At 44.7% G+C, this 25,084-nt stretch overlaps 1 protein-coding gene across 3 annotated transcripts in view; it reads left to right on the top strand.

The window, feature by feature from the left end:
* The window catches only part of SLC9A7 (solute carrier family 9 member A7), a 141,177-nt gene that overhangs the window by 97,664 nt on the left and 18,429 nt on the right, over nt 1–25,084 (top strand). For 2 of the 3 annotated variants that reach the window (XM_044234366.1, XM_044234368.1), the window contains exons 13-15: nt 9,091–9,150; nt 13,234–13,297; nt 21,749–21,831. In XM_044234366.1, coding sequence (XP_044090301.1) covers nt 9,091–9,150; nt 13,234–13,297; nt 21,749–21,831 — 207 coding nt within the window. The remainder of the gene's footprint in view (nt 1–9,090; nt 9,151–13,233; nt 13,298–21,748; nt 21,832–25,084) is intronic. The other variant, XM_044234367.1, reaches the window with a different exon arrangement.

The following is a 25,084-nucleotide window of genomic DNA, read 5'->3' on the forward strand; positions in this document are numbered from 1 at the left end:
TGAAATCACACCTCTGGCCTTCAGAGCCACCTCATCCACCAGAAACAAAAAGAGGCAATTCGAGTTTTGTTTCTAGGAGGAAACTGTTTGATCTGTTTCTTGCTGAAGCGTACCAAAGAGGTGATATTTCCTGTGTCACCATCCTCTGTTGCAGCCTCATGCATGTCCCCTGCCTGTGGTTTTGCAACTCAGTCAGGACTGAAAGCCCTGACCAAAATTTGATTTTTTGTTTTTTAAGAGCGTTTGAAGCCCAGAGGGGCTGGCAAGCTCCAGCACATTAGGGTAAGGAGGGCACTGGAACAGAGGTCAGGCGTCCCAGAGCCTGGCTCTGGCTCTGGTTCAAGGCAAGCCCTTCACAGGTCTTTGGGCCTCAGTTTCCCCAAATGCTAAGTGAAAGCATGCCAGCAGACCTTCTGCAGTCCCTTCAGCTCTCAGTGGGTGTGCTGTGCTCATGGGAGGCACCCCCACCACCTCCATCCATTTTGGAGTCTGCAGAGGGTGATGTGATCAGGAGACAAGGCTCTCGGTGCGCGTGGGTGTGAAGAGGAATTCTCTGGAAAGCCACAAGGTGGCGATGTTTTTCTGTTTTTCTTCCTCTGCCAGCTTTTAATTCACATTCCCTTCTCTGGAATATAGAATGCCCAACTGGCGCAAACTGGCGCAGAGCCTACCTTAGTTGGGGGGGGGGGACTGGAATTTGGGAGAAAACTGGAGTTGGAGAGACCTCCGTAACCCATCAAGGACTTTTGTCTTGATGGCAGGCAGGGATTCCTGGGCTTGGCCTCTGCCAGCGGCACCGTTTCTGGCCTGGCAAGCCTCAGCCTCACATCCTTGTGGGTCTGCAGAAGCTACTCGGGGCTGATCAGTGGCAGCCCCGTAATAGATAACACTTGTGTGACACAGGCGTTGTACAAGATGCTGCGCCTGTATTAAGACAATCTTCACAACATTCGGTAGAGAAGCTACAACCATGCTCTTCATTTTAAAGTTGACAGAACTGAGGCCCAGAGAAATAACTTGCCCAGGTCACAGAGCTTTTGGGGGATGGGCTGGGATTTGGGCCCCGGCAGTCTTGGCACCCAGTCCACAGGCTGAACTGCTGTGTCCGACCACCTGTGAGAAGGTGGATAGTGTTGGGCACCTCTGTGTCGTGAAATTTGGGATGACCAGAACTTGAGTTCCTGGTATGAATCTCAAGAGTTGTATTAAGGAAAATAATTCATCATGGGAATATGAACCGAAAGAAGAAAATGGACAGCTTTTTGGCTGTAAACCTGACACATATAATGGTACCATCTTTGTTCTGTGTTAAAGGTAAGAAAGGAGGTTTACCCGGCACACAGTTGAGAATCTTTAAGAATCTCAAGATTAAGGGTGCCTGGGTGGCTTAGTTGGTTGGGTGTCTGCCTTCGGCTTGGGTCATGATCCTAGAGTCCTGGGACAGGGCCCCACATTGGGCTCCCTGCTCAGTGGGAAGCCTACTTCTCTCTCTACCACTCCCCTGCTCTCTCACTCTATCATTCTCTCAAATAAATTAAATCTTTTTTAAAAAAGGTTTTATTTATTTATTTGACAGAGATCACAAGTAGGCAGAGAGGCAGGCAGAGTGAGGGGGGAAGCAGGCTCCCCACTGAGCAGAGAGCCCGATGTGGGTCTCGATCCCAGGACCCTGAGATCATGACCTGAACCGAAGGCAGAGGCTTAACCCACTGAGCCACCCAAGCACCCCTCAAATAAATTAAATCTTTTTTTTAAAAAAAGAATCTCAAGACTGACCTTTGAGATTACTTTCTGTTCCTATTTGTCTGGTCACTCAGTAGGTACCTGGATGTTCAGAGCCTGATTAAATCATGTTAGTTTTTCATCCTGATTTATAGGCCCTCCCACACATTACACACATGTATAGGCAAATAATTTCCCACCAATTGGAGAGTTGACTTGTGACATTTTGCTCTTCCAATAACCCTTTTCCAAATTGGGCCACTCAGATTGTCCTTTCCAGAACTGAGAGTGTGTGCAGCTTTCCCTGAGGCACATAAGCTGTATATACAAATATAATAACTTTATCATCATGGAAAATCCATGTAACGTACAGATAGCACCTAGAACATAGCAGCTAGTGCCCAGAGAGGAATCGGGAAATGATGATGTGTATGACTGGGCATAGGCGAGATCTCATTTCTCCACATCCTCGCCAGCATTTGGTGTTACCACTCTTCCTTTTTTTTTTTTTTAAGATTTTACTTATTTATTTGACAGACAGAAAGCAGAAGTAGGCAGAGAGGCAGGCAGAGAGAGGAGGAAGCAGACTCCCTGCTGAGCAGAGAGCCCAGTGCGGGGCTTGATCCCTGGACCCTGGGATCATGACCTGAGCGGAAGGCAGAGGCTTTAACCCACTGAGCGACCCAGGTGCCCCCTGTTACCACTCTTCTTCATTGTAGGTCTAATAGGTGTGTGGGTGGACCTCCCTGTGGCCTCACTTTACATTTCTCTAATAACTAATGATATCAAGCATCTCTTCGTGTGCTTATTGGCCATTCTTGTATCTTCTCTGATGAAACACCTGCTGAAACTCTTTGTTTTCTAATCAGATTGTTTGGGTTTTTTTAATTGAGTTTTGAGTTCTTTATTTATTATATATACTAATCTTCTGTCAGAGATGTGGTTTGTAAGTATTTTCTTCGAGGTTGTGGCTTGTCTTTTAATCCTTTTAGTAGAGTCTACCATAAAACACAAGTTTCAGTTTTGAGGGAGTGCCATTTATCATTTTTTTTTCTTTTATGCACCGTGTCTTTGGTGTTACATCTAAGGACTCTCTGTCAAGCCCTAGGTCCTGATTTCTTCTGTGTTATCTTCTAAAAGTTTTTTAGTGTTCTGCTTGACATTTAGGTCTGTGGTCCATCTTGGGTTGATTTTTATATAAGATACAGGTTTAAGTTAAGGTTTTATCTTATTTGCCTAAGACCATCCAGTCGTTTTGGCAATATGTTTAAAAGACTGGTCTTGGGGCAGCTGAGTGGCTCAGTCATTAAGCGTCTGCCTTCGGCTCAGGTCGTGATCCCAGGGCTCTGGGATCGAGCCCCACATCAGACTCTCTGCTCCGCAGGCAAACTGCTTCTCCCTCTCCCTTTGCTGCTCCCCCTGCTTGTGCTCCCGCTCTCTCTCAAATAAATAAATAAAATCTTAAAAAAAAAACTAGTCTTACTCCATTGAATTACTTTTCCTCCTTTGCCAAAAATCAGTTGGCTGTATACACGTGGGTCTGTTTGTGTTCTGCTCCACTGATGAATGCATTCAACCCTCCACCGGGACCACATTGTCCTGATAGCTATTGTTACATAATAAACTTTAGCATCATGTGGGGCAAGGCCTCCAATGTTATTCTTTTTTCAAAATTGTCATAGCTGTTCTAGTTCCTTCCCATATATATTTTAGAATAACCTTGTCTATCTCTAAAAAAAAAAGTCACTGAAATTTTCACAGGAATTGTGTTAAACCTATATATCAGTTTGGGGAGAATTGCCATCTTTATTATGTTGACTCTTCCAATTCATGCATGTGTCATGTTTCTTCATTTATTTAGATTGTATGGTTTTCAGCATACAGCGCCTGTTCATGGTTTGTTAGATTTTTTTTTTAAGATTTTATTTATTTGACACACAGAGAGAGAAACCACAAGTAGGCAGAAAGGCAGGCAGAGAGGGGGGGGGGAAGCTCTCTGCCAAGCAGAGAGCCTGATGGGGGACTCGATCCCAGGACCCTGAGATAATGACCTGAGCTGAAGACAGAAGCTTAACCCACTGAGCCATCCAGGTGCCCTGGTTTATTAGATTTATATCTAAGTATTTCTTCTTTCTTGAGCAATTATAAATACTGTTCTATATTTTTTTAAGATTTTATTTATTTGACAGAGAGAGAGATCACAAGTAGGCAGAGAGGCAGAGAGAGAGGAGGAAGCAGGCTCCCTGCTGAGCAGAGAGCCCAATGTGGGGCTCCATATCAGGACCCTGAGATCATGACCTGAACTGAAGCTAGAGGCTTAACCATGAGCCACCTAGGTGCCCCAAAGGTTTTATTTATTTATTTGAAAGAGCACAAGTAGGCAGAGCAGTAGGCAGAGAGGGAAGTGAGAGAGAAGTAGGCTCCCCTCTGAGCAGAGAGCCTGATGTGGGGCTTGACCCCAGAACCCTGGGATCATGACCTGAGCCGAAGGCAGACGCTTAATGACTGAGCCACCCAGGTGCCCCAAGACCAGATGCTTTACGGACTGAGCCACCCAGGCTCCCCACGATTCTATCTTTCCAGTTTCCATGTGTTCACTGCTAGGATATAGAAATACAATATTGGTTTTTGGTTTTTGTTTGTTTTTTAGAGAGGGAGAGGGGGAGAAGAGTAGAGGGAGGGAGAGAGATAATTTCCAACAGGCTCCACGCCCAGCATGGAGCCAGATGCAGGGCTGGATCCCACGACTCTGAGATCATGACCTGAGCTGAACCCAAGAGTTAGACACTTAACCGACTGCGCCACACAGGCAGCCTGGTTTTTCTATGTTGATCTTGTATCCTGTGACCACACTGAACTCATTTATTAGTTCTAGGAGGGTTTAGTTTGGTTTTGTAACTTACTTGAGATTTTCTACATAGGCCATCACATCATTTGCAAACAGAGGCACTTTTATTCCTTTCTTTCCAACCAGTGTACCTTCTATTTCCTTTTCTTGACTCACTGCTCTGGCTAGGACTTCTAGTATGACGTTGAATAACAGTGCCATGAGCTGACATCCTTGCCTTGTTTCCAGTCTTAAGGAGAAAGCATTCAGTCTTTCACTAATAAGTGTAACATTAGCTGTCGGGTTTTTGTAGATGTTTATCATCATTAAGTTGAGGGAATTTCTGTCAGTTGCTAGGTTTTTAAGTGTTTTTGTTCTTATCACGAACAGGTGTTGGAATTTTATCAAATGCTTTTTCTGTATCTATTGATGTGATCATATTTTTCTTGTTTAGCTTGTTAATATGGTAGGTTACATTGATTAATTTTCTTTTTTCTAAGAGAGAGAGTACATACATGAGTGGGGGAGGGGCAGAGAGAGAGAGAAAGAATCTTAAGCAGGCTCTACACCCAGTGTGGAGTCCAATACAAGACTTGATCTCAGGAACCTGAGATCATGACCTGAGCTGAAATCAGGAGTCAGGTGCATAACTGACTGAGCCACCAAGGCACCCCCCTTTTTCTAAAGTAATTTTCAAATATTTAACCAGTCTTACTTCCCTAAAACAAACCCCAGTTGGTTATGGTGCATAAATTTTTTATATATTGCTGAATTCTATTAGCTATTATTTTCTTTAAGATTTCTATGCTCTGTGTTCATGAGGGATATTAGTTTACCATTTTCTCTTTTTTGGTACTGCCTTTTTCTATTTTTCTATTTTCCTTTTTCTATTCTATTTGGTACTGCTTTTTTCTATTTTACCAATCTGACATTGGTATCAGAGTAATCTGACCTCACAAAACGAGCTGGGATGTGTTCCTTACTCTTCTGTTTTCTGGAAGACATCGTGTAGAATTTGTGTTAACTCATCTTGGAAGCTTAATGGAATTCTCCAGTAAAATCATCTGGTCCTAAAGACTTCTTTTCAAGAGTTTTCAAATTGTGAAGGCAATTTCTTCAATAGTTATAGGGCTGTTAAGATGATCTTTTTCATAGGGCACCTGGGCTCAGTTGATTAAGCATCCAGCTCATGATTTCAGCTCACGTCATGGTCTCAGGGTCATGGGTTTGAGCCCCACATTGGGCTCCATACTCAGCAGGGAATCTGCTTGAGATTCCCTCTCCCCCCCAACTCGCATGCTTGCTCTCTCTCTCTCTCAAATAAATCAATCTTTTAAAAAAATTATCTGTTTCATATTTGGTGAACTGTGGTAGTTTGTGAAATTGGTCCTGTTTCATCTGAGTTGTCAAATTTATGTTGTTTGTAGCATTACCTTATTATTCTTTTCATATCTGTGACATATCTAGTAACACTCCTTGTTTCATTCCTGATATTGGAAATTTATATCTCCTCTCTTTTTTTCTTTCAGTCTGCTACAGGTTTGTCAATGTTATTGATCTTTTCAAAGAACCAGCTTTTTGTTTCATTGATTTCCTCTATTGTTCTTCTTCTCTCCATCTCTTTGACTTCTGATCCTATCTTTATTCTTTCCTTCTTTCTGTCCAGCTCTGCCCAGACAGCATAATGAAGCAAATAGGTAAACAACAATTTTGGTGTCAGTACTTTGCATTTTCCAGATTTGTTTAAATAGTGATTGTCTAAGTATAGAAACTGACATTTATAGAGATTACATGAAAAGAAATTCCCTCAGAAATAAAGTAATGAGATTCATTGGTTTCTCTGGCCTGTGGTTTCTGATGTTACTTCATGAATATGAATCATTTATGTGAACCAGGTTCTTATTCTAAAATTCTTCAGAAACCCTCTGAAGTTCAGTGTGGTGTTTTGACCTCTATGACCTAAGTAAAATCAACACCTACCTGTTCCTTATTTCTCCAGGCTACAGACAGAGGCCCTTATGAGGTGTTAAGTGGCTGCTCAGAAGTCAGAAGCCCAGGGTGGGATTCTGAGTTCCACCATAAATAATGAGGAGTTAGTTGTGATTTTTAACCATGGCTAAGTTCTAGTCTGTGTGTAAAATAAAAATGAACATGACCCAGATCCAGAGCCAGGTTACTGCTTTCCAGAAATCCAACGTATCTTTTTAAAATCAGTATGTGGTGATTGATACTTTAAAACATGATGGCGAGATGCTCAAATTGTTTTCTGGTAATGCACAAACTACATATTTTTCTTGGTCCCTTGAGCAGATATTGTTTTTCACACAGGACATAATGTTGGCAATTTAACAAGGTGGACCACAGGACTGTTTCAGCAAAGGAGCCTGGTATGTGTGCAGAGCACATTTGGCAGCATGGTGGCTCTTTGGAGCCGCCAGCTTCAGGTGACACACACATGAGATGGTGGTGAAGGTGGGGTCGGAATGGCACATGCCCAGGCATCCGGATAGCCCTCACACCCCACAGTGCAGCCGTGCAGACACCCCAGGACAAGGAAGGACACTCTGCTCAGTATAATCCTGTTAGACTGAGAATTTACAATTTGCCAGATACTGTGAAGAGTAAAGGCAGGGAGAAGCCCTGAGCTCTTTATGTAATAGCATTTGTAACTAGATATTTGAAGAGTTTTTAAGGACGCCAGCTTGTAATTGTAGGATGGATCCTGGGGCGTCCGGGTGGCTTGGTTGATTGGGTGTCTGACTCTTGGTTTTGGCTTAGGTCATGATTTCAAGGTCATGGATGGAGCCCCATGTTGGGCTCAGCGTTAAGTCTGCTTGGGTTTCTCACTTCCTTCCCCCCCGCCCTCAAATAAATAAATCTTTTTTTTTTTAAAGGGTGGATACTGTGAGGTGAAGAACTGGGGCTCTGGGGTCTAAGAGCCTTAGCCACAATCTTGGTTCCACCATTTTCTACTTTTGTGACCTTGGGCAACTTATTTACCTCTTTGACTCAGTTTCCTCACCCATTTAGATGGGGACAGTAGTGCAAGGATAAAATAAATGTGATAAAGAATTCTCTCAGGAAATGTACCATCTGAAAAAGAAATAAAGATGCTATCTGGCACATAGTAAGCATTTAGTATCTTTTAGCTATTAATTATTATATATTATGTATGTTATATATAACTTTATTATGTTATCATTACAAATCATAACATCAGTACTACTCCCATTGCTATTATTATTATCAGTGAATCTTACCTTAATGGAGTCCAGTTTGCTTTTCTGGAATTGGTTACAATTTTTCAGTAGTATAGTAAAATAGAGAATCTGCTGTAAGTCACATTCTGAGCAGGTGACTTGTTAAGGTACCCCATAGGAAGCATAGCTCATTCTCACTTGCAGATTCCCAGGGATTTCGGTAGCGTAAGAAGCTGGGCATTGTCTAGCACAGTGTTTTTCCACCTTGTTTTCATTGTTGTTCCCCTACAAGGAGCCCTTCAAAAATGTTTTTCTCCCGATTACCTCTTCCAGTGAAATCTTAATACCACAGATCTAGAAAAAAAAATAGCACAGATCTGCTGTAGACTTGTTTATGTAGGATCATGCTTTAGAGGGTATAAAGCATTGTAATGTCTAAAACTTTTTGTCTCACAAGAACCAATCTTCACACCCATGGGGACAATGCCACCAACTGATAATACATGATTTAGTGCAGTGGTTCTCGATTGAGGGCAGTTTGCCACCCAGGGACCATTTGGCAATGTCTGGAGATAAAATTTTGAGTTGCCTCAACTGGGTAGGGGACTGCTCCTGCTATCTTGGGAGGTAAAGGCCAGGGCCTGAAGTGTCAGTAGTGCCAAGATCATGAAACACTGCTCTTAGTCTGATGCCAAGGTTCAGATGTACGTGAATACAACCCAGAAATTGTTAAAGCAGGTACAAAGGGACCATGTCAACTCTAAGGCACAAGAGAAAGAGAAGAGCAGAAGTTGAGTTCCTGACCTTCAGGAACCCTTGGCAACACAGTTTACTTGTGTCCCCCCCCCAAAAAAAAGCCATCTTTGTCTTCTTAAGTATTGTTGCTGTTTTCAACAATATGGTGCTTTTTGCTCTTTCTGTTGAATATGTGTCAAAATATGTGTAAACACTTCAAATACATGTTTCATAACAACTTTGTTTTCTGTTTTTCCTATGGATGTACCTTGTGCTATGGAACAGGTGAATTCCTGAAAAGTTGTATAAATTCATTTTCCACGAGCTACATGTATTCCTCTGGTTTCCTTACGTGATCTTTTGAGAGGCTTCCTTTCCTTCTCAATTGATCCTCATTGGGCCTAGCTCCTAACATTGTTGCTTTAAATTTAAATTTAGCAGCCTCTCTGGGTTTGAGAGAATAGGTACAGTTTCAGAGAGGGTACAGATCTCTCTTCAGAGTGAGTCCGCCTGTTCCTTGATGGGCGTGGTCCGGCTCCTGTGCCCAGAGCTCCTGGCTCCCTTGTGCTCCCTGTCACACTCACGTTCCCTTCTGCTGCTGCCCAGAGTTGGCGTCGAGGAGCCGTCCGAAGAGGACCAGAACGAACTGCGCCGGCAGTACATCAGGTGACACGAAGAAATCCTCAGAAACAAATTAACTGGGCCTGGCTTTTCTCCTCCTTCTAACCTGACGTGTTTCTCTTGATGCCATTTTGTCTCTTTCTTCCTTCCTGTGTGCGCCCACCCTCTGCCCCTTTCAGCCAAGGGGCCAGAGGTCGGGTCAAGTCTAACCCCTTTTCCTCCCTGTCTCTGGGTTGCTTGCTGGCTCGGTGTTCCTGAGGTTCCGTTTTCTGTCCCTGCATACTGGGCAGTGTGTGTCCCCACCAAAGCCGGAGTTGGCAACGGTCTCCCCTCTTACACAGCTGAGCTTAGTGGCCAGAGCAGTCCATTCTCAGAGCTGCAGACACATCTTCCACGGGTCTTGGTTATGATCTACTAAACAAGGCTGTTCACTCATGAAGAGAATTAGGATTTGGTATGTCAGCCATGACTGGGGTAGGGCTTACACCATCTGAATGAAGTACCAGTGCTTTTTTTTTTTTTTTTAGTTTTTAAAGTATGTAAGTGCGTACTCGTACCTATGGGGAATCTGAAGATACAAAAGCAGTTTTGTTTTGTTTTTCAAAAACCCAGAAGATAAAGACTCTGGTAATGCAGTTAGGTACTCAGTGTCCACCCACATTCATGATCCCATTAGGCTTGGGGGAGGGAGCGATGTAGGGCATGCAGAACAAAGACTTTAATGTTTCCTTTGCCCTTTCTGCATCTTTATCAGCGTGTGTTCTTCCCAACCTGATTCTCAGTGCCAGTAGGTAAATCAGGGCACAGTAGGCTTGAGCTCTGTTCCTCCCACTGTGAAAGGACGTCACCCTCTGAGGGCGGTGGATAGAACAGCCCTGCTCATCACCGGCGTGGGTGCTGTGAAATCACTGGGCTCCGAATAGGCCGTAACGATGTGTTTATAAGTAATGGAAGCTGTTAAGATCCCTGGGTTCACACTTTCTTTCTGCTGTTTAAAACACACACACACACACATATTCACTTTTTGGAGGCCTGACTTTCGTAGTACTTAAGGTGCAGAGGAAACCCTTTCTTTTGAAATATCCCACCTTCGGGGAGGTCCTTTGGGCAAAGCACAAGTTATTACACTTGGGACATGAGAGCATTCAGACTGTGATCTGGAGTTCAAGGTTTTACAGGAAGGCATGTGTCTCCTAGTCCTGCAATGATTTAGGGCCTCAGCCATTCACATTTTTGAAAAATCTCTGGTTAAAGTAGAACACCTCTAAAATTCCTGGGATTTCCTGGCATTTTAGATGGCAGCTCGTCAGAATGTACTTCTACTCATACCAGAAAGGAAATTATTCATGTTCTTTCTATATGTTTTCATTCCAGAATGAATGAAAACAAAAATTAGTTTGATTGCTCTATTTTCTCACTTGGCATGACTCTGAATGAAATGTAAGGTGCAGCAGTAGTCCTATAAGCCATCTTTCAACTGCTTAGGGGCTGGCCGCATGTGGCTGGTGGCTAGCACATCGGACAGTGCAGATCTAGAAAGCTGCAGTAAGTTCTGCTGGACAGTGTGGATCTAGACTCATTCCCGAGTTCCCCCGAACAAAACACTGAACATCACAAGTTTGCCATAAGGTTAGGGTGGCCCTGCTTTCGTGATGTTATCAAGTTATTTCACCATTTCGTGCTTTGGTATGTTGAATTCTGACCTGGCCACATGGGCCCAGGATAAATAGACGAGTCCCACCGACACCGCCAGAACTTGAATGAAAATAGTCACAACCTCGTCTTCATAAGCAGTTCTTGGTGAACAGAATTTAATTCTTGTTAACCAAGGTTTTTTTCCCTTTCAATAGACATTAGTTAAAGGCATAGAGGGGGCTAGATTTCATTTGGCAGCTTTTATTATATTTGATTTTATTTTTGTTAGTGTAATATAGGGCATCCTTAACCTTTTCTCCTACTCCCAGTCCTCCTATTTTATCTAGGACAGTAACATCAACTTGTTTTATCTTTGCTGACATGGAAGCCATTTATGAAGGCTAATTACACCTATTTCAAAATTCACAGTATAGAAAGGAGAGATTATTAGTGGCAGACCTGGACTGCCACATTCTTGGCCAAACTGCCCCATACCCTTCAGATCAGATCATCTCATTGCTCCTGCCCCACGGTCTGGTCAGAGCTTGTGGTTAGGCCGAGGGCTGCTGTCGGAGAAAGAGCAGGGTAACGGCACTCTTCCCCTCTGAGTCTGCACTGGGGAGCTCATCTGAGTAAACAAGTCTGCCGTGAAGTGGCTTTGTGCTGCTGTAGGCCACAGAGCAGGACCTAATGTTGGATTCCTAGCTGTCAATACCACAAGTGCAGACCGAGCTACCAGACAGAGGACTCTTCTCTGGGGGACTGTGTGTTAAGAGTGTCTGAAACAGGTGAGGTCTCAAAATCAGGAGCTAGGAATTCCATATGTGACCTCTCAGCTAACACTTTGATACACTAGACACATCAGGTACATTGAGGCTCTGGTGGGACTTTTGGGGGACAGCCCTGAATTGGCGTGGGTCTTGTGTCAGAAAATCTTTGTGAGACTTGTTTTTCAAAAGTCCTCAAATAACATCCAGTTATGAGGACAAGCCTCCAAATCTCAGACTCTGCAGCCTCAAAGCAGCCCCTAGACACATAGCAAAGTCCATTGAACCCACTGCAAAAAATTGTACCAAAGCCCAGGCCCGTAGGTAGGAAATCTGGTGTCAGGTACCCTAGAGTTTAAATAGAGCAGAAACTGGTGTCCCGGGCACTCAATAAAGATTTCCCAAATACATGAATTCATCTTGTGGTTTTAAACTTCACCTTCAGCAACATACGGGCTCTCTGTTCCCTTTCCCTCCATAGTTCCCCCTTTCCAGGGACACACACCTCGGGTTAGTGCTTAACAGCGCTGTGCTAAGACAGGGTAGATGTTGGCTTTCAGAAGTGGGCCCATCTCTGTTGTCGTCTGTTTTCATTTTCAAGAAATAACCTGGGCATCATAGGCAGGAAAGAGGGAGGGAGAGGAACATAAGTAAGGTGCGCACGCGTGGGTTTTTGTAGTCTGCTGTCCGCTCACTGGAGCCAGCACCCCAGTACTGGACTGCCAAGACCCTTGGGTGAACCTGTTTGGCACCTCCCTTCGAGCTTGAGTCAGACCTGCCAGAAGCCGTGTTCTTGGTTTACAGTTCTTTGCAATACTGGAGAGAGCATGGGAAGGCAGAGAATTTTCCTGTCCTCTTCGTTTTCTCCACCCTCCCCCTGTGATCGAGGTCATAGTCCTCCACCTCAGGGTGAGGAAGGTACAGAGATGAAGAATTAACAGGTGCACAAGACAACAGCTGGTGTGTTACTAAGCCAAGACGACTACCCTAGTCAAAGCATGGGATCTGTTGTAAGTGGATTTTGCCACTTTGCTTTTTCTTTCTGTCTTCAGTTGTTGATCTTAAAAGAGTCACTTCTCAGGTCATCTCAGCTGTGGGAGGACGTGGGGGCACCAGGATAAGACATTAATGAAATGTATGCCCAAGTATTCAGGGGACGTGTACTGATGTCTGCAACTTTATTTGAATGCGTCTAAAAAGTAAGATGGATGATAGAGAAGTGGAGAGATATGAGATAAAGAAACTCTAGCAGTGTGTTAATGGTAGAGTCTCCGTGGTGGGGTATATAGGTGTTCACTATAAATTCTTCCGGCACCACCCTGGTTAAATGAAAAATGGTGGAACAGAAACTTAGGGAATGGAAAGCAGGTCAGGGTAGACATGAGGAAGCAGCAGAAGGGAAAAAGCATGGGGCAATGAGTCCCATGTTTGGATAAATGGGGCCTTCTGTGCAGGAAGACAGAGGGACAGTTGGGTGCCCTACCCCAGTGGCCTCGTGGAGGCTGTAAGCACATAGTACCACTTGCCTCTCCTGCCCCCGGGATCTGACATGGAACATGACCTCTTTCTCCCGACTTTTGCATGACAGCCTTCCTCTTCTAGCTAACTACTCCTTCCGCTTCCGGAAGATGGCCGGCCTCTTGGCTACTTCCAGCCAGCATGGCTGCCGTGGTCCAAGCTAATGCTTTCCCTTTTTCTCCTTGTCTCTCTCCCTGGTGACTTACAGAGTTGGTGTTGACCCAGATCAAGACCCACCACCCAACAACGACAGCTTTCAAGTCTTACAAGGGGTAAGTCACAAGAGGTGCTTCTTCAAGGGAAGATACTGTTCTAAAGAGCTACAATGTAGCGAGCACTTACTATAGGCCAGGTTCTCTTTACATGGATTTCCTCACCGTGACCTTGATGGCAGCCTTATGAGGGAGGTCCTCTTGTCCCCATTTTGCAGATTAGAAGCTGAAGTTTGAGAGTCTCAGTGAGTCATCAATAGTCAGAGGATTAAAAAGTGATGAAGCCAGAGTTATACCCTAGGGTCGGCATTTTTAAAACACCATATGGAGGGGGTATGCTAGCCAGGAAGAGCATTCCAGCTAAGTCCCTGACTGCCTGCCTTCTGAGAATGGATAGATAGGGTACACTGGTGACTGGCTCACTGTCCCCAGGTCAGAGTCTGTCTGTAGTGCCCAGGCAGGGGAAGGCAGGGGATGGGGTCTGACTCTCCAGCCCAGGGAATCTGAGGAGGAGAGGAAGGACGTGGGTGATTTCAGGCCCTCCCGCTCCTCCTAGGCCCAGGATCCTCTCCTGCTGAGTTCCCCACAAGCCCAGGAACGGCTGAGCAGGGGCCCTCACCCTGACCGCCAAGGGCAGAAGGTCACCGCCAGGTGGACCATTAGGGCTTAGGCAGGGTGGTGGCAGCAGTGACAGCCTGGGACAGCATGCTGGGGAAGGGAGCTGTCGAGGCTGGGAACAGAGGAGCCCCGTGGCAATATTGAGTGTGACGAGTAGGGACGTGTCCCCGCTGCTACGGAGAATCCTGACAGAGTCCGCGTGGCCGAGAGGAACGTCCTGGCCTGCAGTTTGGCCATCTGTTCCAGTTGCTGTTGCTACGTAACCATGCAGAGGAAAGGGAGCGACAGTTTCTTTCACCCACTCACGGATCCTGTAGTCGGCGCTTTGGAAAGGGCACAACAGGGGCAGCTTGTCCTTGCTCCAGCAGGAAGCTGGGGGCCGGAATCGGCCAGAGACTCGTTCGCTCATCTGTCTGGTGCCTGGGCTGGGAGGACCCGAAGAGGAGGACAGCCAACTGCAGTGCCCACATGTGGTGCCTGCACCTGGCCTGGGGGCACTGGGCCCCTTCCCCGATGACTCAGGGCTCCTGTAGCTGGGCACTGCCTTTTCTGACCTGATCCTAAAGGTCTCAGGACCTTCCGGTCACCTCTGGGACTCCCTGGTGGTCGCACTTGAGTTGCTCAAGCCAGCTCAGATGCAACGGGAGGGGAGACAGATCATAACCTCTTCTTGGGAAGAGCATCAGCGAAGTGACAGGCATGAGTGCGGGCTGCCATAGGACCCTTGCTGTGTCCCTGGGGTTTGCTTCCTCTCAGGGCCAGCATTTCCTGGGCTGGCAGGGCTAGGTAGAGAGGGGCTATGCTAAGAGCAAAAATGTGTTACCAAAATGTTACCAAGGCCCCCCTCCCCACCGAGCCCAGAACTCTTTTGTGCAGTGTGGCAGAAAGCCTTACCCAACCAGACGCACGCTCCATCTGTGACCGTATCAGGTGTCGCTTTCTCTCCAGTCCGGGGAATCGCACTCCATCCTAAACCTGGTCTCTATATTTCAGACGCCAGAGGACCTAAATGACTCCAGCCCTTGAAGCCCATTAAACAAATGTTGCTCACGGTGGTGCCCTATGAGACCTGGGAGTGCCGCTGTGGCTTTTCCTGATTTCTCTCTCTTTGAGGGTGGTCATGTCTTAGTGGCACTGCCCATTCAGGGTCTCAAAGCCACAACCTCTGAAAGGGCAGGACATTTTAGGAAGAGTTTTCAGTGAGCTTCATGGGAGATGATCGGATACCCACTTGAATGGTGCTCCAGAGAAATTCTTCTTGAAAAGTTGCCATTGGACCCTAGCTTGGATTAAGGAGTTTAGAAACCGAGGGTTTGGGAATTGTGCACCTGCAAGCTAATTTAGAGTCTAACAGGGAGATCTTGAAACCCGGGTGAAGTGTCTTTCTTTCACTGGAAGGAGAAGAAGGGCTCTGGAAGGATACAAATGGCCTCCTCCAAAGCTTCCTCCCCAGGACCACAGCTGGTCTAGATGAATTTTGTAAGAAAACAGGCTAATTCCAGCTGGATAGCCAGGGTTTGGATAAATTTCATCTTATCGGTTCCAGACTCGTCAGACACCCCCAGCCCTTTTGCTGTTTGTTTGGTTTTCATTGCTCCTGCCTCTGGATTTAAGCATCTGTGAAAGGAAAAGCATGAAACGGTTTGGTTGCTTTCTTGTAGGCGAACTCACCTTCCATCTCATAAGAAATTCACATGGAGACACTGGGCTTAGAACGAAGTCACAAGCTTGCTGTCACTGTTTCGTGGAAATGTTGGAGACAGTGGGTCCTGAGTGTTCAGGGTTGGGGCAGTGCATTTAGCGTGGGCAGGGACTGCTCCCTGCCCCAGGCGGAGTGTGTTTCAGAAACCTCCCTAGGTGGGCCTGGGTCTTCAGTGTCCTCGATGGCTCCTTTGGGGGACCTTTGGGCCAGTTGTGAATGTGCTCTTGGTGGTGACTTCTGCTGGACTCCCAATGGCACCCGGTGGCCCGCCCTAGCCAGGAACTGGTGTCATGGCTTTCCCTTAACCTCCCTCCTTCCGAGCCTCATACAAAGTCATGCCGAGGGCCTTCAGAATCCATTCCACTGGTGCTGTGAAAGTCTTTCAAGATTGCTGTCAGACTGGGGGGAAAAAAGTCTACTTCAAGCGTGGTTTCCCCGGGCGCCTTCTTAAATAGGACTCATGTCCTTGTACTTAACAGGCCTTATATCTCTCAGATCTCCTGACCCGATCTTCTCAGTCCAGTGAGCCACTAACAACTGGGCTGGGAGCACTCAGTGCTCATGAGCTACAATAAAACAGAGAAATTAAAGGGCTTCTCATTTTTGGGTAAAATCCTGGGTTCTTGCAGTTTCCCCTGAAATGGATCCAGGTCACACGCTTAGTGATGTCATGAAACTGCAGTCATAAATGGGGAAAGTCCAGATGTTTGTTCCCCATCAGACAAGAAAGGGCAGTTCTCGTTACCTCATTATCTGAATGATCTCCCTAAAAACAAAGAGGAAAGTGACATTTTGATGGAAATGAATTTCTTAGGACAACGTGATTTTCCTCACTGGTTCTAGAAGCCCAAGAGTTCTGGCTACAGAACTATAGAATATTAGCTCATGTGGGAGAAGGAAAGGAGCTTTTGGCTAGAACTTCTGGCTTTGTGTGAGGGAAGCATAAGAATATTGTGGGCAGACTTCTGCTTCAGGTCCCTGGCAAGTTTGACTCATTAGAACAAAACAAAACAAAAAACTCAGTTGCTTTGTTTCTCCAGAGGTCTTGGTGACTCTGCAACCAAAACAAAAACAAACCCAGCTGGAGGCAAGCTGCCTGGGCTTGGGGGTGACCTCCCACCCCATTCAAGGGGGACCTTTTCATGCCAGACAGAGACCTCATTCACTTCCTTCCCCAAGTTAACAGAAGAGCACGCATTGATGAGGCTGCTTTGGAGTAGCTAGGAGCATGAATTCGAATTTATCCTAGCTTTATGATCTCAGCAGGACCAGGCCACAAGCAGGATATGAGTGGCGTGTGGAGGAAAGGGTTGTGGTGCACGTGTGTGCGCTCCCAAGTGCACAGGAGCACACAGAAAATCGGCTGTTTATAGTCACATTGACACGTAACTTTCTGGGTCCTTCCTCAGTTTTCCTCTAGGCTGAAATCTGATACCCAGTTACTTAAATCTGACTTCGTACAGTTGCAGAAGGGCCTTTTCTCAAATTCCTCCTCTTTGTCCCTACCAACACCACGCTTTTCTTTTTTGTTCTTCTGATCCCACCCCCACCCCTTGGTCCCAGACTTCCCTTTTGGCCTTTCTTTTTTTTTCTTAGAAGTGCAGTATTCACATTAATTTAGTCATGCATTTGACAAATACTTCCTGAGCACCTGTTATGTTCCGGACAATCTTTGAGGCCCTTGGGATACATCTGCAGACCATACACATGAACCTCCATTCTTAAGGGTGTGGTGACAGTGTGATGAAGAGGACGGTAAGGGTGGAGAGTGCCAAAGGTGAGGTCCGTAGATCTGTCCTCGCTGCTCCGAGTGTCCCTGTGGACCAGAAGCCTGGGTATCCTCAGAGAGCTTATAAAAATGCAGACCATCAGGCCCCACCGAGACCCACTGACTCTGAGCCCGCATTTTAACAGGGTTCCCAGGAGGGCCGTGTGTCCATTCCTACTTTGAAAAACCCTGGACATTGTGGAGCTCTCGATTCCCTGTTTTTAAAACCTGTTATTACTCCCTTGTGAGAGTCATTGGCTCCACCATCCCAGGGACAAGAATAAGAAAGGCCCAAATTGGGTCACATCACTTCCTTGCTTTTTTGCTCTGCATTGGATTTCTAAGGCCACTGCAATAAATTCCCGCAGACTCAGGGGCTTAAGACACTGGTCTTATATTCTGTAGGTTAAAAGTTTGGTGGGCTCTGCTGGTTTCTCTGTTTCAAGGCCGAAATTAAGGTGTCGGCGGGGTTGGACTCTGGGGGAGAACCCACTGCCAGGGTCATTCCGGTTGCTGGTAGAATTCAGTTATGTGGTTGTAGGACTAAAGTCCCAATTCCTTGCTAGGACCATTGGCCCTGGGTCAAGATCCCATCCTAGCAGCACCTGCATGTGCTGGTTCATGGCCCCCTCTGTCTTCAAAGTCAGCAACAGTGGGACAAGTCCTTATCACACTTTGTATCTTTCCTGCCTTTTCTTCCACTGCAACTCTCTGACTCTTTTGCCCTCCTTGTCTACTTTTAAGGGCCTGTGTGATTGCATTGGCCCCCTGGAAAACCTTAAGCCCATCTCCAAAGCCCCTTTGGCTATATAGCATAACATACGGGCTCCTGGGGTCAGGACATAGACATCTTTGTGGTGGGGGATGGGGGGAGAAGGGAAGTATTCTGTTCCATCTCTGAAAAACACCATAAGCTGTTCTCATTACTGTAATGACCTTAACTTGGAAAATTTGTATCTTTTAACAATAAGAACGGAAAGAAAGATAACTCTGTCCAGAAATCATTATTTATTAGTTCTAGGGAAAAAAAAATTCAAAAATAGGACCTTTGTCACTCCTCGGTTTTTTAATCTGCCTTCTTTTTCTTCATCGCATTTGTCGCCATATGTCTGTGTGTCTTCCCCTCTGGAAAAGGGCTCTTGGAGAAGCAAATGCTAATCTCATTCTTCTTTGTGTTTCTGGCACCCAGCATGGTGCCTGGCACACCTTTAGGTGCTTAATGAATGCAACAAATATATAAACACTCATTGTTACATCCTTGAAAAATGGGGATAAGGAGAGTCAGTGATATTTGCTTAAAGGGGTTTCTCTATTAATAATGTCAACAAAAAGTTTAAAAATCCCTTGTGTTACTCATAAGAACAGAGAGTAGAATGGGGGTGACCAGGAGCTGGGGGTTGGGAGAGTTGGGGACATGTTTAAGGGTACAGTCAGTCCTGTGGCTAATAGATAAGTTCTGGAATCCAATGCACACCGTAGTGAGTATAGTCCGCAGTACTCTTATAAATTGCAAAGTTGCTGAGAAAGTAGGTCTTAGTTGTTCTCATGGACAAACGGAAATGAGAATTATGTGAAAGGGCACAGATGGCTGTTCATGCTAACATGGTAATCCTACTGCAACAGATGAACGTATCAAACCAACACATCTGTACACTGTAAATTGACCCAATGTCATATGTCAGTTACACGTCAATTTAAACTTGCCCAGAGTCATACAGCAAGACAGTAGCACAGCCAGGAGTAGAGCTAGGATCTGGACCCATGTCGTTTGTTGAGAAAGCCTGTGATATTCATATCTATACATGTTGGTGTGTTCTGTTGCCTTTGAAACATTCTCAGAGAAGCCAGCCTTGGACCCAACCTCGAAAAATGAATAGGGATCAGCCAGGTAGCTGTTGTAGGTGGTAGAAAGTGACCATCTGAAAGGATGCTTCAGGTTCTAAAAGCAGCCTGGGCTGGGGCCTAAACCCTCCTATAGGAGTGCAGATTTGGGGGAGCAGGGTCCCCACCTTTTCTGCAGGCAGCACTTGAAATGCAAGGCAAGTTGTTCTAAACACACAGCCTGAGGAGGGGGCTGCCTATTACAGGATCTGCCTGCACCCACCCTGATCCCTGCTCAGCGCTAGACTGCTTGGAGCAAGAAGGGGGCCCCCAGATCCCATCTGCCAACAGCTGTTGGTTGTTTTCTGGGCCAGCTTAAAAAATCAGTCCCATTCCACAGACACTCCCTGATTTCTCCAAAGCTACCATATGCGGGTTTACCTATGTTCTTCCTGTACCTAGTCCTGCTTCTGGCACCATCTCTTAGAATAATAAGCACCCCTGCTATGAAACTACACTTTTTATTTGCTCAAAATTTACTCCTGGTAGCCTTTGGGCAGAGTCTTTTTGTTTCCTATTTTTCTAAGGCCCCTTAATCTTATTTGTGGAGCGCAGGCATAGCTCTCTGTGAAGACCTTCTGTTAGTTTGCCTTCGAAAAGAGACATTTCCTTTGCTTTCCTCACAGTAATGGTCCTTCTGGGGGCTTATCGAAGTCTCCTGTAGCTTTGTAGGGGTGACGTGGCGGGAATGGAGACGTTCCAGGTGATGACACCCCATTGTGGTTTGATGGAGGTTAGGAAGACAGAGCCAGGGTTTGTCGTTTTTAATTGCTGTTTTAGGGGAGGGGCGGATGCACCTGACTCGGGGGGACTTGTCTTGTGCCTGATGGCTTATGGTACCCTTCCTGATCACGTTTGTCTCCGTGTTAGTCTCCTCTTTAGTTTGATTCTGCAGGCATTTAGAACCACAAGCTTAGAGCCTATCACTTTATAAAAAACCATTTAATTTTTTCCCAGTCAGTTGAGCAGCATTCTGAAACCTCCCTTGATTTGTCATTAGGCCAGCACCTAATTACCTGGAGGAATGACCATGATCTGCGAATGGAATTTCTCAGCCCTCTTTCTTCACATGATTTCTAAAAATGGGAAATATAGTTGGTCTCTGGGAATGTGCTTTCGCGCGCTATCTCTCTCTCTCTCTCTCTCTCTTTTTAATTTCCTCATCTCCAGAAGGGCTCATTTAACCAAGCCATTTCCATATGTGTCCCTAAACATTCTTCAGGTCCCGTAGGGACTCTTTTTGTAAAAAATAACCTTTGTTATGGGAAACATTAGGAAATTAAATAGTGCTTGCTGATTTCCCTCCCTTGGCTTGTCCTCGTGCTCTCCCTTCTCAGAGATCTCTGACCCAAACTATCTCAGTCACAGGGGGAGCTGACATGTGCTGCAACGTACAGCTTCTGGGAATTGTGGCTCATTGTGCGTTTGGCTGTTGTCAGCCGCCTTAGAGTTGCCTCTCCCTATATCTTTCCAGGGGTGACGACAAAGATGGCTATACCTCCCAAGCGGTCCCTACTTCCAGAGCTTGTCATCTAACGACACAGAATGCCAGCAGTGGTCTCCCGTGGCTGTAGTTAGTCTGCCCTTGAATAGTAATATTTGCACACAGCAGATGGCCCAGGCCTCAAATGAATGTTCGATATTGCATGTCATTTTGCAAACTAAATGACAGGCACATTTGAGTTGGAAAGGAACGAGAGGAGTAATCACTTGAGGGCAGCTGAAATAACAGAAGTGCATAGTTGCCTGTCTGGCAGAGTTGGTTGATTGCCCGACTCTTGATTTCGGCTCCAGTCCTGATCTCATGGTCATGAGTTCAAGCCCCATGTAGGGCTCCATGCTCAGCATGAAGTCTGCTTGAGATTCTCGCCCTCCCTCTTCCTGTGCCCCTCCCACTCATGTGCTCTCTCTTTCTCTCTCTCAAATAAATAAATAACTTTAAAATAATAGAAATAGTTCTGGCCCCATTTCCCTTGCTTGCTGCCCCCATCATCCTAAGGCTGCCAGGGCAACAAGTCACTGACCCAGCTGGAAGGCAATGTAGATGCCAACGTTAAGGACGACCACGAACCCAGGGCTGATCCGTCAGGGAACGGTCAAGCATGACTTTCCCAGGCCAGCTTTGGGGAGACTTGGGAAGTTGGTTTTATAGAGGCTTTCTTCAATATTCCCTATAGATCAATTTCAGCCCATTAGGATCAACACTATGTTAGTGTAATCAATCTGCTAAAAGGCACTCGGAGAAAATTACAATAAGAATGCCAAAAGAAATTTTGTACCGCACTGAGTTGATTTGCCCACAGGCATAACCAGGCCTTTTTACTTCGAGGGTTGATATGTCTGCCTTTTGGATTTATTCAGTTTCTTTCAAGGTATTACCTCCTAGTATATCTGAAATTTTGATGATATAGGATGTTTGACTCTGAGCTCAGAATCTCTAAAAGTTATTGGTTAGTAAAGAAGCTTCCCCTCCTCCCAATACACACACCCAATTTCAATCCCTTTTCTGCAACTAAACATCTGTTTTCTTGTTCGTTCTTAGGATGGTCCAGATTCTGCCAGAGGAAACCGGACAAAGCAGGAGAGTGCATGGCTCTTCAGGCTGTGGTATAGCTTTGACCACAAGTATCCTTTTCAGTGGCTTCCCTATATTTGTGAAACACCAATGATGAAGTTCTCTTGTTGTCCATGAATGAATTCTGATAAGTAAGGAAGACATGTGCTTGGTACAGGTATAGTCAGTCATCTCTTAGGCCAGAGGCAATGATCATTCAATCACAGGTAGTCCTGGCGAGCAGCACTCTGGCCAAGGGGAATGTTTTATGTCATTAGGGTGGCTAACCCACAGGCTGATAGACTCATGTGGCTCTTAAGAACGTTATGTCTGAGGGAAATAAGCCTGTGTAAATGAATTAGTTAACTTTACACAATGAACCATGCTGTGGTCAGGAAGGGTAGTAAAACTTGGGCAGTTAATCCATGTGGGGAAGAGAATTCCTATTGGCCAAATGGAAGACAAGTCTGATCCATGTCTTAGCTGGACTACTTGTAGGCAGACTCTGTTCTAGTAGATTCACCTGTTCTTCAGTGGAAATTAAAATCCAGAAGTTAAACTTCCATAATTTAAATTGACATAGTGATCAAATGGATAGGCAGTACAAAGTCAGGAACCTTTGAAAGTGTTAAAAAATTTTTTGAAGCCTAAGATCCATATAGAAAAGTACACAAATCTTGGGTGCTCGATGAATTTCACAAAATAAACACTGAACACCAAGAAGGTAAAAAACCGGGGTGCCTGGGTGGCTCAGTGGGTTAAAGCCACTGCCTCTGAGCCGCTGACTCTCCGAGCCACTGTTCGGCTCAGGTCATGATCCCAGGGTCCTGGGATCGAGCCCTGCCTGCAGGGAGCCTGCTTCCTCCTCTCTCTCTGCCTGCCTCTCTGCCTACTTGTGATCACTCTGTCAAATAAAAGAATAAAAATCTTTAAAAAAAAAAGAAGGTAAAAAACCAAAGTCTTCAGTTCCCCACATGCCATAACCCAATTACCAACCCTTCTCTCTAGATGTAATCACACTCCTGACCTTTTGTAACACTTAATAGTTTTCTCTGTTTTTTGAACTTTGTATGAATGGGACTACAGAATATATATATTTTTAGTGTCTGGTTTATTTGGCTTGACACCTTCTGTGCGACTCTTCCATGTTGTCCCGTGTAGCTCAAGTTGATCTGTTTTCATTGCTATATAGAATCTGGCTGTATGAATATACCATCATTTATTTATCATTGATTATTGATGAACATGTAGATTGTTTCTAATTTGGAACTAGTTTGAAAAATACTGTTATGAACATTTTCGTATATGTCTTTTGGTGCATCTGTACATACATTTTTGCTGGGAATATATCCAGGAGTGAAATTGCTGGTTCATAGGACATGCATAGCTTCAACTTTAGGAGTTAGTGCCAAACAGTTTTACAAAAATGGTGGTACCACTTTACATACTCTCCTTTCATGTATGACAGTTCTAGTTGCTCTGCGTCCTCACTGACCATTGGAGTTGTGAATTGTAGCCATTCTGTTGGGTTTGTGGTGGTGTTGTATTGTGGTTTTAATTTGCATTTATCTGATGACTAATGAGGTTGAGCATCTTTCCATATATTTATTGGCCATTGGTGTGTTCCTTTATGAAGTACCTGTTCAAGTCTCTTGCCCATTTTTCTATTGGGTTGTCTGCCTTTCTCTTACTGTTTTTAAGTATTCATTAGGTATTCTGGGTAGGAGTATTTTGCTAATTATATATGATCAAAATATCATCTCTCCTTGTGACATGCCTTTTCACTTTTTTTTTTTTTTTAGTTTCAACATAATTTGCTACAGGTTTTTTTTCCAACATAATGTACTACAGGATTTTTTTTTGCCTTTTCACTTTTAAATAGAATCTTTTGATAAACAAAAGGTCCTAACCCAGTTTATTGATCTTTTCTGATCAGTAGGTTTTTTTTTATAAACATATAATATATTTTTATCCCCAGGGGTGATCAGTAGTTTTTATGTCTTCTTATAAAGATCTTTGTCTACGCCAAATTCATGAAGCCAGTTCCTGTTTATCTTCTAGAAACTTTATCGTTTATCTTCTGTACATCTATTTTTTTTTACTGAGTTATGGACATGGGCAATGAAAAAGTGTAGAGATCTTTGAGATGTTCTGGATGAGGCTTTTGTCCTTCAGAGCAGATTAGGTTACATCTGATCAGTGGCTAGGCACTAGGGGCATTAGCAATTTTAGATCACCCTAACCCAATCAGAAATAAAGGTGACTTAAAGATGGGAGTCAGTTCCTGTGAGGATTAGTCTGTTTTCTGTTGGTCTTTTTTTCTAGGGTTCTAACATAGAGCCTCTGGTGTTGGCATAGCCTTCCTCTGAAGGACAGCACTCCAGTTTTCATCACATTCAGTCTGTCTTTGTGGGTCTGCCAGATGCTCTGCTCAACATCTCAGGTACCTTTTGGGGAACTATGGCTCACCAAGTGCCAGGCTCACCTCTTGGGTTTCTTCCTCCAGATTCTGGCCCTTTTTGCTGCCTTGGCATCTTGTGCAATTAAGCAGACGATTTTGTTGTGTTTTACTTTGCTCAGCTTTTCTAGTTCTTCTCAGTGGAAATGATGGTTCAAATTACTTTATTTGCTATTAACTGAAATAGAACCCCCAGGGATTTTTAAAAGCCATATGTACTTTGTATACATTATCATTTGGATGCATTATTCCCTGGGCTTGGAAAGGACGTGGAGAAAATTGGAGAGAGTTCACAGAAGAGAGGCAAAATGCTAGTGATAAGAAGTTGATTCTTATGGGCATTCAGTACTCCACATCTATCCATGATTGATAGATTGTTCAGACACAAGATCAATAAGGAAACATTGGACTTGAACTACATTTTAGACCAAATGGACCTAAAAGATCTATAGAACATTCCATCCGACAGCAGCAGAATACACATTCTTCCCAAGTACACATGGAACAGTACCAGGAAAGATCATATGTTAGGTGACAAAACACGTCTTAGCAAATTTAAGAAGACTGAAATTACATCAAGGATCTTTTCCAACCACAGTGGTATGAAGCTAGGGAAACTGGAAAGTTCACAAATGTGTCGACAATAAACAGCACACTTCTGAATGATCAGTGGACCAATGGAAGAAATCGAAAGGGAAATCAGAAAATATCCTGAGACAAATAAAAATGGAAAAACAGCATACCAAAACTTACGGCGTGCATTAAAAGCCGTTCTAAGAAGGGATATAGTGATAAATGCCTCCTTTAAGAAGAGAAAAAGATCTCAAATGAACAACACAACTTTATACCTCAAGGAACAGAAAAAG

The sequence above is a fragment of the Neovison vison genome, chromosome X (assembly GCF_020171115.1).
Source record: "Neovison vison isolate M4711 chromosome X, ASM_NN_V1, whole genome shotgun sequence".
In the NCBI taxonomy this organism is placed as follows: domain Eukaryota; kingdom Metazoa; phylum Chordata; class Mammalia; order Carnivora; family Mustelidae; genus Neogale; species Neogale vison.